Below are 15,859 nucleotides of genomic sequence, written 5' to 3'. Positions count from 1 at the left end.
TTGTATTGCATCCCTACCCCTCTACTCACACTTTTAAAAACTGAGTCTGGCTGCAGCTAAGAAGGGGCTGAATGCGGGGCCCACAGAGGCTGAGGGGCCTGACAAGCAGGCGACAGGGAGAGGGGGGGAGTCAACCGGAAAAGGCTGGGAGGAGGCCTGGGCCAGCAGCCCTTTCCAGAAGCCACCAGCAGAACCGCAGGTCCAAGGAGAACTCGGGCCGAGCCCAGAACAGGACACCCCTGGGGCTGCCGTGACCAAGGCTGAGGGGCCCGAGCAGGGATGAGGCGTGAAGGACCTGCTGAGGTGGGGGAGGCAATGTCAGCCCTGGGAGGCGAGAAGAAAGAGGGGTCCGCTACGGGAGTGGCTTCCAGCGGGGGGGCACATGAGCCCACCTGAGCTTCAGCCTTTCTCAGACTTCCCTGATGAGAACAGCACGTTCTGGCTTCCACTCCTGAGCCCCGGAAGGGCCTGCAGGCCTGTGTCCAGGCGGCTTTCTGCAGGGGCGCCCCTCACTGCCCCAGGGAGCCCCACTTCTCCGGCTAGGGGTGGCGCCAAGCGTGCAGGGCGGCTAGGGCCAGTGGCTGACCCCGCTGCTGCTAGGTGGCAAAGCTGAGAAAATCTGACGGGCGGGTAGGGGGTGGCTCTGCCGGGTGCTTCCCCTGGGCCCTCCTCCTGTGCTGTGTTGCCCCCAGGCCCCTCTCCCCAGCAGGGGTCCCCCAGGAGCGCTCTTCTTCCTCCCTCCCAGCTCCCAGGTCAGCTACCGCCTGCCCACACCTCCTAGGGGGCAGCTGGAGGGCAGGGCACAGTGAACCCCCCTGCGTCTAGGAGGGGGCACTTCTCTGGGAGGGGGCAGTGGCATTGGTGCCTTATGCAACCCCCTGCCGTCCTGTCACCTGAAAACGCCCCCGTCACACCCCACACCGCCCCCCCACCCCAGGACACTTAGTGAGTTTGGCTTCGCTCACAGGCTTTGAATGTCCTGAGTGCTGCTTCCTGATTGCTCTTTTTCTTTTGTGCAGGTGACAGCAGCGAGCACCCCCTGTTCTGTGTTGAATATTCCCCTTTCTGCTCCGTCTTTGCTTTCTCCCCCGTCCAGCAGCCCAGTGCCAGTTACTGCGGCCTCCTCCTCCCCCTGGTGCCACCTGCCTCCCCGGGGGCCCAGAACTCGGGGCCCCAACTCCCTCGAGCCCCATTTCCTCCTTCCTCCGTGAACCCCACCTTCCCCCATGACCCTCTGGGCTCCCCAGCCTGCCACCCCACACCCCTGCCCGAGTCTCCAGCCTCCCTCTGCTACTTCCCCATCTCCCGCCCCACCCCGGCCGAGACCCCCATACTGTGTCTCCCGGCCCCCCGAAGGCCCAGCCGCATTTACCTCTTGTGGTAAGTGGCCCGGGTCGTCGGGGACCCACCACGGCACGGGGAACGAGGGCAGGAACTACAGGCTCCTGCAGGCGGGCGGCGGGGAGGGGACGGAGAGCACACCCCAGTGTCACCAGAAATGTCAGGGAGCAGGAAGATGACAGCTGCTTGCCACTTCCCTCGAGCCTCTAGCACTCAGGAGTGAACGACCAATAAAGTCCCGTCACCTCTCAAGACTCCTTTGATTTCTTGCTCCTGCATCTGGCCCACAGTGGAACGGGCGGGTGACCCCAGACACACCCAGTGTCTGATCCCACCCGGGGCAAGGCAGCGGCACTGAGCCAGTCCTGAGGGCCACGGGGCAGGGACAGGGCAGGGGAGGCCCATTCAAAAGCACGTGGAGGAGGGATGCGTGGAAGGGCTCCTTGGGCTGCCACACCCCCGCTGGCCTGCCGATTAGGTGCCATGTTTCTCCAGATCCCACCGACTGGGTTCCAGAAGAAAACGTGTCTATGGGGGCTGGAGGGAGCAATAGTACAGTGGGTAGGGCGTTTGCCTTGCACACGGCCGACCCAGGTTTGATTCCCAGCATCCCATATGGTCCCCTGAGCACCGCCAGGGTTAATTCCTGAGTGCAGAGCCAGGAGTAACCCCTGTGCATCGCCGGGTGTGACCCAAAAAGCAAAAAAAAAAAAAAAAAAAATAGAAAACGTGTCTGTGTCCCTAACCAGGCTTTCATGAAGATCTCTGGGTAGGGCAGACCCTGCCAGCCCAATGCCGCAGAGAGGCAAGTCAGCGCGGCCAGCACCTGTGCCCAGTGCCACCTCAGAATGGCCGAGGGATCCAGAGGAAGCCAAAGGGCTTGATCCCCAGTCAGACGGAGGCTTCTTTGAGACGATCTTGGCACCTCTGGGGAGTCAGGGTTGTCCTCTCCACTCCATCTCTCGGGAATCACTGCGGCCAGGGGTGTGAGAAAGGGCCGTGGCCAGGGGCAGGCCTGCACGGAAGCAGATGGTCAGCGGGACTCACGCTCCATCATCGGGGTCATGTATGAACAGGGCACTTACGGCTTCCCCGCCTTTGCCCGCCCCGTGAGGAACCATTCCATCAGCGCTGTCCGTGTTCTTTGCATTGTTGGGGGCCCAAAGGGGGACCTTCGTGTCCAAATTGCTGTTTTGGCATTTGTGCCCCCCAAGGCCTCCCCCTGCTCAGATATACTAGCAGGGGCCTTGGAGTCTGTGCAACCACAGCCAAACACAGTCTTCCCAGAGGCTCTAACTCACCTCAGGATGTGGGGTCCCCATGACAGAGCTGAGCCCGGCTTCCCCTGGCCCCCACTTTTCCCCCCACTGAAGAGGAAGTTCTTCATCTCCCCATGGCAACAGGACTTAGTCCTTCTGGAGACTGACTATGTGCCCTGTCAGGAATGTCACCAGGCCTCAAGGTCAGCCTTGCCCACCCTTAGGGGGTTGGGGGTCTGGAGGTGATGGGCTGGGATCATGCTAGGCTATTTGAGACTTTTTTTTTTTGGCTTTTTGGGTCATACCCGGCGATACTCAGGGGTTACTCCTGGCTCTGCATTCAGGAATTACTCCTGGCGGTGCTCAAGGGAACATATGGGATGCTGGGAATCGAACCCGGGTCCGCCGTGTGCAAGGCAAACACCCTACCCACTGTGCTATCGCTCCAGCCCCTGTTTGAGACTCTTGAATTCATGTCCATCTGACCTATGCCACTGGGACACCTCTCTTGGGGCTGCGAGCCCGGATGGGGAGGGACTGTTGCCCAAGAGCTATCACACCCTGAGACCCCAAAGGACACCACAGGGCAGGAGTCAGCAGTGCAGCCAACTTAGATGAAGCTCCTGAAGGTCATGGCCAAAGCGTCTTACTTGTCTTTGTTAACTCTCCGATTATTGTACAAAGCCATGGTGTTCAGGTACCTGTTGGGCAAATCACATTTATAAAAAGAAGAAGAGAAAAAAGAGGAGTTGCTATTTGCCTTTTGAATTTTCCAGCGAGGATTGAGGGGAGAGAGTGAGAACACTGGAATGAAGCAGCTGGAGACGTTATTCTCAACCTCTGAGACCTACAGGTGGAATTTCTGGCCAAATCCATTTCTCTGATGGGAATTATGTCAGACTCCCAGTATTATTATTATCATTGCATGATTATCACTGTGAGAGGGAAGGCAGCAGCTGTTTCTCTAGCAGCTGCAAGACCCCAGGCTCTTGGTTAGGCCGCTCAGGCAATCGAGCGCTCGACTTTACCGCAGCCACGGCAGGGGCAGGCACTGAGGCCTGGGTTTTCCAAACATCTAAGCGTCTGCACAAGCCGCAGGAAGCGTTTCACAGTCAGGCCCGCTAAAACAAGTCCTAGTCTTTCAGCTTTATTACTTTAGTTCACCCCACACTGGATCCGAGAAGAGATGGGCTCGTGGAAGCCAGCTTAGGAACCCTTCGCATTGCTCTTTGTGCTAAAGAAAGCCCCTTTGCTGAGCCGGGAGGCACAGCCACCTCTTCTGCAGGCCGTCTTGGAAGTCTTGTATGGCAAAAACTTGCTTCCACTTTCAGAACTCCTCTTAGTCTGAGCTGGATGCATCCTCTGGAGCCCTGGGACCCTACTATTATTTGTCCTGCAGGAAAATGATGGGAAATTCATGGGTTCCTTGTCCTCAAGGAGTGTTGGACAGGAAGGACATATATCTAAGACAGTCTTAGACTTTGGAAGAGCCAAGGGTCCTAAGAATCTTGGACATTTTGTCCACAGCAGAGACAATGCAGACTTGATGGATGGAAAACTAGAAACTGTCTTGGCAGGTGCAGGCTGGGCAAGGAAGGCCGGGCCCTTTCAGGGGAGGAGCGGGTGGATGGGATGGGAGGGTATCTGTGGGAGGTGGGAGGGTGTGAAGGAAATTTGAATATTCCACTGGATGCGTGCTAGGGATCACTGGGAGTCCTGGTGAGCTGCGCCCTTGGGCCAGGTCCGGAGATCTCAGCCCGAGTATTAGGGACTTGGCGTGAGCCCCAGGCCTGTCCTACTGGGCCCTCCCTCTGCCTGTCCCTTGGTTGTAGTGAGAAGAAGACGACTGTTGCCGCTGCCTGTAGCAGGTGAGAGGCAGCAGGACGCTGCTGGCCGCTGAGAGCCAGGGAGGGAGGCCTCGCTTCAGGAGCACCAAGGCTCTGGGCTGGAGGTGGGCTGCTGGTGAGCTGAGGTGCCCGGGGCCTTTGTGCAGCGCCCCTGACTCTGGGGGACCAAGGGGGCGGGGGTCGCCCATCTCACCAACCCCTGCATCTCTCCTATGGTTGGTGGAACCATGCCTGATCACAAACCTTCCACTAGCCTCGTTTTTGTTTGTTTGTTTGTTTGTTTGTTTGTTTGTTTTTATCAGTGAATCACTGTGAGGCTACAGTTACAGATTTACATATTTTCGTGCTTGTGTTTCAGTTATACAATGCTCAAGTACCCATCCCTCCACCAGTGCCCATTCTCCACGCCTGATGATCCCAGTATCTCTCCCAACCCCCCCCCACCGACTTCATCCCCCCAACCCCACCTCGCCTCTGTGGCAGGGCATTCCCTTTTGTTCTCTCTCTCCTTTTGGGTGTTGTGGTTTGTAATAGAGGTATTGGGTGGCCATCATGTTCGGTCTATAGTCTACTTTCAGCGTGCCTCTCCCATCCCCAGGGGATCCTCCAACCACACTTTACCTGGTGTTCCCTTCTCTATCTGAGCTGCCTTTCCCCCAGCATGTGAGGCCGGCTTCCAAGCCATGGAGCCAACCTCCTGGTCCTTATCTCTACTATTCTTCACCAGCCTCGTTTTCTGGAAAGTTCTTCCCTCTGGAATCTCGTCCGGTCATCTGAGTGACTCTCACACAACCCAGCCTCTTGCCCAGCTTTGCCCCTGTGGCCTGCTGGCTGCAGCCATCTGTGACGCCTCTTGACTGCCCAAGAGGGAGGAACGGGCAAAGCCTCTGGGTGTTGGCCCCCATGGGCCCTGCTGGGGATGCTGGGACAGTATGGGGGCACAATACTAGCTTGAGTGCAATTGGGAGGCACTTCCTCTCTTGTGGACTGGCGCCAGAGAGACAGTACAGTGGGCAGGGCATTTGCCTTCCACGTGGTCAATCCAGGTTCAATCCCCAGCACCCCATAGAGTCCCCCCGAGCCCTCCAGGGGAGACCCCTGAGCATAGAGCTGGGAGTAAGCCCTGAGCACTCTGGGTGTGACCCAAAAACCGGAAAGGAAAATATATATATATTTCCAGGAAAACACTGAGTAATTTTTTTTCCCCTGAAAAGATGGGTGGAAGGCCACATTTGTTTGGGGGCCTCTAGATAGTTGCAGTTTAGCTGCTCTGCAGGCCCAGAGACTTGTAGACCTGCAGTGGAAAACACCAAACCTCCTTCCCCAGGCTCACCTGTGCTGGCACTTCACGGGGGTGAAGAAGAACCGTGGGCACGGCTCACTCCCATGAGCAACCTAGGCGGAAACAGGAATGAAGCCAACCTGGGTTCAGGGGGGACCCAGCACAGCAGTATACCTGCTGCTGTCTCGGTCCAGTCGTATGACCCTCAGAGGCAAGAAAAGTTTGAGGTTCCCAGAAGCCTGGTACTTTCTGGAAGGCCATCTGAGCTGCAAATAAGCCACCTGAAGCCATGAGTAGACAGGTGTGTGTGCCTGTACATGGTGTGTGTGCCATGAATACACCTGAAGTCATGAACACACACACACACTCACTCACACACACACTGTGAGGCCGGAGCAATAGCACAGCAGGCAGCCTTGTATACAACCAACCTGAATATCTGATCCCTACATCCTGTAGGGTACCCCAAGCCCACCATGAGCGATCCCTGAGCACAGAGCCAGAGCCAGGAGTGATCTCTGAACATCCCCAAGTGTGGCCAAAAGCACCAAAAAAAAGCCACCAAGTTTTTTTTCAAAAGCTGTGAATTTAAACTTTCGGGCGAGCATTTGGGAAGCCAGGCTCTGAGGCCTGTGCCCACTACAGAAGACGGTTAGAAGGTTCTTGGCAGTGCTGCCAGTAGGTCCATCCCTGCACTAACAAACTGGAACCTAGACATTTCTTAGCCGGAGGAAAGACTTTAGAGACTCACGCTTTGCAGGGGGCAGGGATGCCCGATATTGGTGATCACCTTAAGGCCTGGGGACACTTGAAGCCCTGCATTTGATTTGATCCCCAGCACTGATGGGGGAAACCCCATTAAAACCTGTGGTGATAACTTTGTGACGGAGGCAGGGGAGGGGGTGCAGAAACTGAGGCTTTGAGAGGTGAAGCGATTCAGCCAAGTTCACATGCTCGGGGGAGGTGGTGACAGGTCTCAGATCTGCTCTTCTCAGCCCCTGGGTCCGCTCACTCAGCCTCCTTCCCTCCCCCTGGCCGGGCCCTTGGGGTGTTCTCTGTACGGATGAGTGTCCCCAGTGACAAGTTCCTTACTGAAAAGCTCTTGCCCCTCCCGGCAGCCCAGGCACCACAGATCTTGTACAGGAAGAGGAGGCCGAACCTGGCGAGACTGACGGTCAGCCCGGAGCTGCAGAGCCCGGGGACAGCGAGGGACAGAGGCAGACAGAAGGCCCAGCTGCCAGCCAAGGTGCCAGCCCTCCACGGAGCAGGTGAGGCCCACGGAGCCCGGGTCTGGGTCCCGGGAGAGGGGAGCTGGCGTGACGGGTGCTGCCGCCCCGAGAAAGCCTGGCGGTTTGGGTGCTTGTGCTTTTATCTGGAGGTGCGCATGCCTTAAAGTGGGAGATGCGTGGGAGGTTTGGGGAAGCAAACCACAGGCTCCGGCTCTCTCTGCCGAGAGAAGCCGGTTGGGGAAAGGCGAGATGAGGACCCGTTTCTTTTCTTCGCCTTGATGTGACTGCCTCAGTGTGACTGAGTGTGGCTCTGAGCGGGGTGGGGCAGGGGGAGATGTCTCAAAGGGCTGCTGCGAGTGCTTTGCATGTGGGAAGCCCAGGTTCCACCCCCGGTCCCCTGAGCAACATCAGGAGTGACCCCTGAGCACTAAGCTGGGAGGAGCCCTAAGTACCAGTACCGGCTAGTATGATAGAGAGAGAGAGAGAGAGAGAGAGAGAGAGAGGGAGGGATGGAGGGAGGAGAGAGAGGAGAGAGAGAAGAGAGAGGAGAGAGAGGAGAGAGAGGAGAGAGGACAGAGAGAGGAGAGAGAGGAGAGAGGACAGAGAGAGGAGAGAGGGGAGAGAGAGGGGAGAGAGAGGAGAGAGAGGGGAGAGAGAGGAGAGAGAGAAGAAAGGAGAGGGGAGAGAGGAGAGAGAAGAGAGAGAAAGAAAGAGAAGGAAGGAAGGAAGGAAGGAAGGAAGGAAGGAAGGAAGGAAGGAAGGAAGGAAGGAAGGAAGGAAGGAAGGAAGGAAGGAAGGAAGGAAGGAAGGAAGGAAGGAAGGAAGGAAGGAAGGAAAGGAGGGAGGGAGGGAGGGAGGGAGGGAGGGAGGGAGGGAAATAACATCATAAAACCAAAGCCTCTTCCCATATGTCCGGCATGGTTGCTGAGCACTCCACCTAAGGCCCCAACGTCAGCCTGTCTTGAGCTAGCTAGGGAACAGGACCAAAGCAGGCGCCCTGAGACTCCAGAAAAGTGACATTTGCTGGCCAACCGCTTGACCTTCTCTTCCCCTTGGGAAGCCCATGGGCACCCACTTCCCTGCCACCCAGGAATAGAGGGACCTTTGTTCTAGCATCTCATCTGTATTGTGGGGGTGAGGACTAGATGTAAATCTGGAAGATGTCCACTCTATCCGTGAGCCATCCGAAGCACGTGTGGCAAAGAGGTAGTCTACAGACAGTTCTTGCAAATCAGGGTAGCTAAGAGACTAACTTGAAAAGGGGGGAAAGTGCATTTGAAAGGGAAAAGGATGCAACTCCACAAGTTGAAAATTGAATTCAGGAGCTGGAGCAATAGCACAGCGGGTAGGGCATTTGCCTTGCTCTTGGCCGACCCGGGTTCTATTCCCAGAATCCCATATGGTCCCCTGAGCACCAGCAGGAGTAATTCCTGAGTGCATGAGCCAGGAGTGACCCCTGTGCATTACCGTGTGTGACCCAAAGAGAAGAAAAAAATTGAATTCACAAGGAGCTCGGTTTCATCCACCCAGCTGGGTAAGTCTTTCGAGTCAGGCTCAGCACTGGGAGAGAAGCTCACAGCTGACACCTCCTGGGCGGCTCCCCCGGCCACCCAGTTAGGAGAGAAGCTTCTGCATCCTCCCTGTGGGCTAATTCAGCGTCACCTAGAATGTGGCAATGTGTCAAAGTCCTTAGAGAGTTTATACCTTTAGCAGTTCCACTTCTGTGAATCTATTCTAAGAAAACAAAGACGTGTAGTCAAAGCTGTCTGTGCAAGGACATTGTCACTATGTAATTTGTGGCAGCCAAAGCTTAAAATAGGGCTGGAGAGATAGGACAGCAGGTGGGGCACTTGCCTTGCACGTGGCCAACCCAAAGTTCCATCTCCAGCACCACATATGGTCCCCCAAACCTTGCCAGGAGTGATCCCTGAGTACAGAGCCAGGAGTAAGTGCTGAAAACTGCCAAGTGTGGCCCCAGAACCAAAAAACAACCCCTCAAAAATCTTGAAAGAATGGATATACCCAATAATATAATAGCCCCGATAGTAGAGATGTTAAATAAATTATTATATGCTTATATATATATAGCTGGAGCGATAGCACAGCAGGTAGGGCGTTTGCCTTGCACACTTGCATGTGGCTGACCTGGGTTTGATTCCATCGTCCCTCTCGGAGAGCCTGGCAAGCTACCAAGAGTATCCCGCCCGCACAGCAGAGCCTGGCAAGCAACCCGTGGCATATTCGATATGCCAAAAACAGTCACAAGTCTCACAATGGAGATGTTACTGGTGCCCGCTCGAACAAATCAGTGAGCAACGGGATGACAGTGGCAGTGACAGACTTATATATTTACTATTTATACTATATAATGAAAATCACACACAAAATGAATGTCATGCTTTAGAGAATAATTCTTGGCAAAAGAAAATGCCCTTAACAAAACATTTAGAAAAAGAAAACAAGCCATAACATTGTATCTACCCAAATACCCCCAAATTTTTGTTTTAATATTTTTTGATGAGAGAGCCTTGGGTTATAAATTCTGGTGCCTTCAGGGTACAGGAGGGCCTGGCAGAAGTACGTGGCAGGGCAGTGGGGCCTGTGTCGCCGGAACACACCCACCTGGAGGTGCTAACTCCGCCCAAGGTGGCCTCAACAAGGAGCTGAGCCCAGAGCGGTCAGCCTGCAGCCCAGGCGCTGAGCTCTGGACTGGGGTGATCCCACAGCTTCCTCTGACCGTCCCAGATTTGCCAGACTTCCTACAATGAGCGTCACCCGCAGCACAACCAGAAGGAAACCATGAGAGCAGCAAAGCGTCAGAAACCACAGGTTAAACCCAGGAAGTCTAGCCTCGAGGTGACCTTTGAGCAGACCCCTGCGGTGCGGCCTCTGTCCTTGCACGGGGAACCATCACAGCACCTCGTTGACCTCCTGGGAACTCCAGGCCCCCTCCCGTCCCGCCCACAGGGCCAGGGACGCCTCAGGCAGCTCTGCAGGGCCTGGTCTATGGATAGCACAGCCCTGGCACACCAAAGCGGGCACTGATTCCCCGCCCTGGAGCGACAGAAATCTGCTCCCTCTTTGATAGACAATAGAAACTGGGTAAAAAATAGATAAAAATAGAATAGCATAGTCTGCCACCTTTACTGGAAACACACACACACACACACACACACACACACACACACACACACACACACACACACGGAAGTGCTGGCTGGATTTCTGAAGAGGAAGGCCAGCCGTGGGGACAGGGAAGAAAAGTGCAGACACGTCTGGGATGTTCTGACAAGTCCCCAGCCCCTTGCCTCGCTGTTTCTCCTGTCCAGGCCGCCCAGTGACCTGCATGAAATGTTCTGTGGCTCCGGGTGGGGTTTCCTGCATCCAAGAGACTGACCGCAGTAACATGAGGGGTTGTTTCTTGTTTTTTTTTTTGTTTTCTTTTTTTGGAAATGGGGGGGTCACACCCAGCGTTCCTCCTGGCTCTGCTCTCAGGAATCACTCCTGGCGGTGCTAGGGGGACCATGTGGGATGGCAGGAATCGGACCCGGGTCAGCCATGTGCAAGGCGGATGTGACCCAAAAGCAAAAGTAAATAATAAATTAAAAACTGAGGAGGAGGGGCTGGAGCGATAGCATAGCGGGTAGGGTGTTTGCCTTGCACGCGGCCAACCCAGGTTCGAATCCCAGCATCCCATAGGGTCCCCTGAGCACCGCCAGGAGTAATTTCTGAGTGCAGAGCCAGGAGTAACCCCTGTGCATCGCCGGGTGTGACCCAAAAAGCAAAAAAAAAAAAAAAAGAAAAGAAAAAACTGAGGGGGAAAAAAAAGCCAGAAGCGGAGAGGCCCGGCCAGCCCTGCACACACGTGTCACTCCAGGCCTCTGACCTCCCCCGCCTCTGTCCTTCTCTAGGGCCCCTGACTTTATTTATTTATTTATTTATTTATTTATTTATTTATTTTATTGGATGTTTGTTTTATTGATGGATCTCCCTGAGTGACTTTCAGGGTCACTCACTCCCCGTGGGGGAAGAATGACGGCTGTGTCTTTTCTTACCACAGAACTAACCGTCCAACAGGAAGGCCTACCCTGGGCGGGGGACACGAAGCTGAAGAGACCACTGCGAGACAGAAGAAACCTAGTCCCCTGCCCGCAGAAGATGGCGACGACTGAGACTACCCTCAAGAGAGGCAAAACAGGAGAGCCCAGACTTCTACCCCACAGTGAGCTTCATCCGCCGCTGGTCCCGTCCTTCCAGGGCCCAAGCAACCCTCTGGGCTCACGGCTCCTCTCCGCCGCCGCCTTGGGCGGGCCCAGGAGCTCCCCGTTTCGATTCCGAGATAAAGATTTCCATTCCGTACTGACTTCGACCCCTGGAGGAGACGGCAACGAAACCGAAGAGGAAACCCACACAGAGGAAGAACTCCTGCTGGCCCGCATGTGCTCGTCCCACTCTCGTTCCCGGCAGAAGAAAAGCCGATTTCTCGGCGCCTCAGCCGCTCCGAGCAAAACCCAGCCTTTGGATGAAAACCCTGAGCATCGCAAGAAGAGCCCGGCAAGAAGTGAGTTCAGCCGTGGCCTGACAAGAGTGAGCACTGCAGGGGAGCCTTCCCCTGGGCAGGGCCCCGTCGGAGACCCTGCACTGCCCAAAGGGGAGATTGCTGAGGAGGATGACAGCAGTGACGGTGAACATGAGCAGACCCCTCGCTCACGGGACACCACCGCCCAACGCAGCCTTGACAATGACCTCCAAGCTGAAAGCGTGTCTCAGGACGCTGCCTCTGGCGGGGAGAGGCCCGGCACCCGGAGCTCCCGAGGGGCCTGGCACACCTGCCTGAGCCACTCCAGCAGCTCCCTGGATTATTTTCTTTTGGGACCAACGGCTCCAAGAGCATCCCTGAATTCCACATATCACACTCCGGGCTCGTTTGTGCCTTCTGCTCTGAGCCACGTTTTGCCAGTCGACCTGGCACCAACTTCAGCTAACAGATCCGCCTCGGAGATCAACTCAAGGGATTTTATGCGTCGGCCACTGTGTCCCATTAGACGCAGGAATCTGTTGGCCGGTGTTGGAAACCAAAGCTATTTTACAGCAAATGGCACGCAAGAACAAGACGTCAGGAGAGCAGAAGACGCCGCTTTACCCAGCCCGCCCGGGGAGGCCCCGCTCTTTGCAGAAGAACTTGCGCTCGACCCTCGAGGACGCTTTACCTTGGAGTCCACCAGCTCCTCGCCGGCAAGGCTGAACTTGCAAGACCACTTGCAAGTCCCTGCATCCCTGCAAGAAAATGTCCCCTTTACCATCCTTGCAGTGTCAGACTTCCCAGATCAAAATGATTATAGGAACAGAGCAACAGCCTCTGACTTGGGAGAGGAAAAGGGAGACCCTGAGACAAAGGGAGACCCCGAGAAACTCAAGAAGCTGCAGGAAAGGTAAGCAACGTTCATCACTCTGGGTATCCCAGTTTCATTCCATCTCTCGGATGTGGAAATAAGTGATGCTTCATTAGCAGGTTCTTTTGAGTTTTAAACCAAGGATAAGCTCTCTTCTTGAATTTTTTTTTCTGATTGCTGATAGGGAGAAAAAATGTTTGTTTTTATCTCTTAAAAAAAAAACACAATCTGGAGCAATAGCACAGTGGGTAGGGCGTTTGCCTTGCACATGGCTGGCCCGGGTTCGATTCCTTCATCCCTCTTAGAGAGCCTGGAAAGCTACTGAGAGTATCCCGCCCGCACAGCAGAGCCTGGCAAGCTCCCCGTGGCATATTGGATATGTCAAAAACAGTCAAAACAAGTCTCACAATGGAGATGTTACTGGTGCCCGCTCGAGCAAATCCATGAGCAACAGGACGACAGTGTGTTACAGTGTTAAAAAAAAAAAAAAGAGAGAGAGGGGCTGGAGCAATAGCACAGCAGGTAGGGCATTTGCCTTGCACGCAGCTGACCCAGGTTCGATTCCCAGCATCCCATATGATCCCCTGAGCACTGCCAGGAGTAATTCCTGAGTGCAGAGCCAGGAGTAACCCCTGTGCAATGCTGGGTGTGACCCCAAAAAACAAAACAAAAAAAACCATGAGAGAGAGAGAAGAAAAGCGCCCGCCAAAGAGGCAGGCAGGCAGGGGACACTAGTGCTGGGAAATGTACACAGCTGCAGGGGAGGGTGTTGGAACACCGTATGACTGAAATCCAGTCATGAATGGTGTTGTAATGCTCTAAAAAATAAATTTAAAAAATATTCATCTAAAAAAATAAAAAATAAACCAAATAATGGAAAATACGTAAAGAGCACGCTCTCAAGGGCCTCAGTAGCACAACCGGTAAGGTTGTGTACATTTACCTTGCACACAACTGACCTGGGTTTGATCCCTGGCACCACACATGGTACCTGAGCATTGCCAGGTATGAGCCCTGAGTGCAGAGCCGGGAATAAGCCCCGAGAGCTGCCGAGTATGGTCCAAAAACAAAGGCGGTTTCTAAAAAAAAGGTTGGACTCAGGGTTCCTGTTGAATTTCTTTAGGATCGACTGACTTTCTTCTGGATAGGGCGTTTCCCTTGAATGCCAGAACTCTGGGGAAGGCAAGTTAGATCGTGGCAAGGGTTGCTGCCTGTTGGACAGAATTGGCTGCTCTCGGGAGCTGGGAGCCAGGATTTCTTTTCTTCTTCCTTTTTTTTTTTTTTAAATGGAAAAGTTGCTCTGTCCCCAGAGAATGGACACATGACATTCACCCACTCTCCCTCAGGGACAAGACACAAATCCATTTACTGGGCTCTCGAGGCCATGCTGTTCTACTTCATGCATGACAGAGAGCAAGAAATAAGATCTACCCCCCCCCCCAAACACCCCTTTCTTTGGTATCCTTCTTGGGGGAGCTTCTTGGGCTATTTAGCAGCTGTGAAACTGGATACTTTCTAAGCCACCACCAAGCACTGTGCAACCCACCAGGTCACTCTGGGTGTGGGTTGGTCTCGCCTGGGCTGCCCGGAAGCTGGCAGCCTCTGAACTCTGGCCACCTACTAGCCTGTTGGGAATTCTTTGTTAGATCTGAAAATTCTGTGACAAGTAATTAGAAACGCAAAAAGAAAGGGGAAATAGAAACATGGAAGGCATACGTGCTCTTACCTGTCTTTTGTCCAGTTACAGGAATAAATGAATCTTTAACACATCTCTTTTTTCCCACATGGAACAAGTCCCCCAAACCAAACCCATCATTAAGGACAAAAAGGCCTCAAAGCCTCCCATTCCCTCCAATGCCAAAATACAACTTTAGATCCACTTTCCTGGAGTCTGGAATGGTGCTAAAAATGGTGCCCTTTAAAAAGGTATTGGAAACTGGCAATGCAATAACCATTCTTATTTGTGCACTATGTTCATCAAAACCCTCTCTTCTTTGCATCTAATAAACCTATACTTTTCTTATTATTTCAAAAAGATTCACCTTAGAAAATACTAAACATACACTGGAAAGAAATTTATCTATAGCTCTATCGCTATAGAGTTCAGCTCTGCTTAAAAATATTTTTTCCAGGGGGCTGAAGCGATAGCACAGCGGGTAGGGCGTTTGCCTTTCATGCGGTCGACCCGGGTTCGATTCCCAGCATCCCAAATGGTTCCCTGAGCACCACTAGTGGTGATTCCTGAGTGCAGAGCCAGGAGTAACCCCTGTGCAGAGCCAGGTGTGACCCAAAAGCAAAAAAAAAATATATATATATATATACATACATACATATATATACATATATATATATTTCCAGATGTTTACCTTTGCATAGAAATGAAATTCTTAGAAAACAATGGTTCATGTCATGTATTTGTGTTTTGGTTTTGGTTTTCAGTTTTGGTTTGGGGGCCACACTCAGCAGTGCTCATAGCTTACATCTAGCTGGGCCCCAGGGACCATGTGTGGTGCTGGCGATCAAACCCCAGTCAGCCACATGCAAGGCAAGTGCCTTACCCCACCATACCATCTCTCCAGCCCATGGTTCATGTATTATAATATGCTCTATTTTAGTATTTCAAGCCCATTTCCCAATGCCACTTCTACTAAAAAAAATTCCCTTGGTTCCTTTAATATCACTGTATCACTGCCATCCCATTGCTCATCTATTTGCTTGAGCGGGCACCAGTAACGTCTCCGTTGTGAGACTTGTTGTTACTGTTTTTGGCATATCAAATAAGCCATGGTAGCTTGCCAGGTTCTGCCGTGCGGGTGAGATACTCTTGGTAGCTAGCTGGGCTCTCTGAGAGGGATGGGGGAATCGAACCAGGGTAGGCTGCATACAAGGCAAACACCCTACCTGCTGTGCTATTGCTCCAGTCAAATAAAAAAAAAAAAGTACCCAAAGCTTGAGATGCCTCCCATTGTAGAAATACCTCAGATAAGGGTAGGGAAGAGGAACACTTTCATTCCCTTTTTTAAAATTAAAAATATTTAATGGGGTCAGGGAGATGACTCAAAATGTTGGAGTGTGTGCTTTGCATAGAGAATACACCCCATAGCAGGGAGAGACCCCTGAGGACCTAATTGGGTCGGGTGTAACTCAAAAAAACAAAACCCAAACCTAGCCCCCTCTAAAAACAACACCCCAAAACATAAAGGCATGTTTGATTATAACCCAAATAAGCATGTTCAACGTAGAAAAAACTAATGTAGAACCACCCTCACAGTTTTGGGGGGCTAAATGTTATCAAATACAGACCCACCAGGATATCTAAAATTAAAGGAGCAATAACAAAAGCTGACATGAATATAAAACCACAGAAATGTTCATACATGGATGGTGGGGGTCACTCCTTTAATATATATAATATATAATAGTAATCTATAATAATACCACTGTAGCACTGTCATTCCGTTGTTCATCGATTTGCTTGAGCAGGCACTAGTAATGTCTCCATTGTGAG

The 15,859-nt window shown here is 53.1% G+C and overlaps 1 protein-coding gene across 1 annotated transcript in view; it reads left to right on the top strand.

Annotated features, from left to right (window-relative positions):
- Positions 1–15,859, top strand: part of MARCHF10 (membrane associated ring-CH-type finger 10) — a 79,698-nt gene that overhangs the window by 44,489 nt on the left and 19,350 nt on the right. Inside the window, exons 5-8 of the mRNA XM_055132268.1 lie at positions 1,020–1,380; positions 4,433–4,468; positions 6,807–6,997; positions 11,019–12,390. Of these exons, the coding sequence (XP_054988243.1) occupies positions 1,020–1,380; positions 4,433–4,468; positions 6,807–6,997; positions 11,019–12,390 (1,960 nt within the window). The remainder of the gene's footprint in view (positions 1–1,019; positions 1,381–4,432; positions 4,469–6,806; positions 6,998–11,018; positions 12,391–15,859) is intronic.

Source organism: Sorex araneus, chromosome 3, assembly GCF_027595985.1.
Source record: "Sorex araneus isolate mSorAra2 chromosome 3, mSorAra2.pri, whole genome shotgun sequence".
In the NCBI taxonomy this organism is placed as follows: Eukaryota; Metazoa; Chordata; class Mammalia; order Eulipotyphla; family Soricidae; genus Sorex; species Sorex araneus.
Note: the sequence above shows the minus strand (reverse complement) of the source record. Positions and strands in the feature narration are given on the sequence as shown.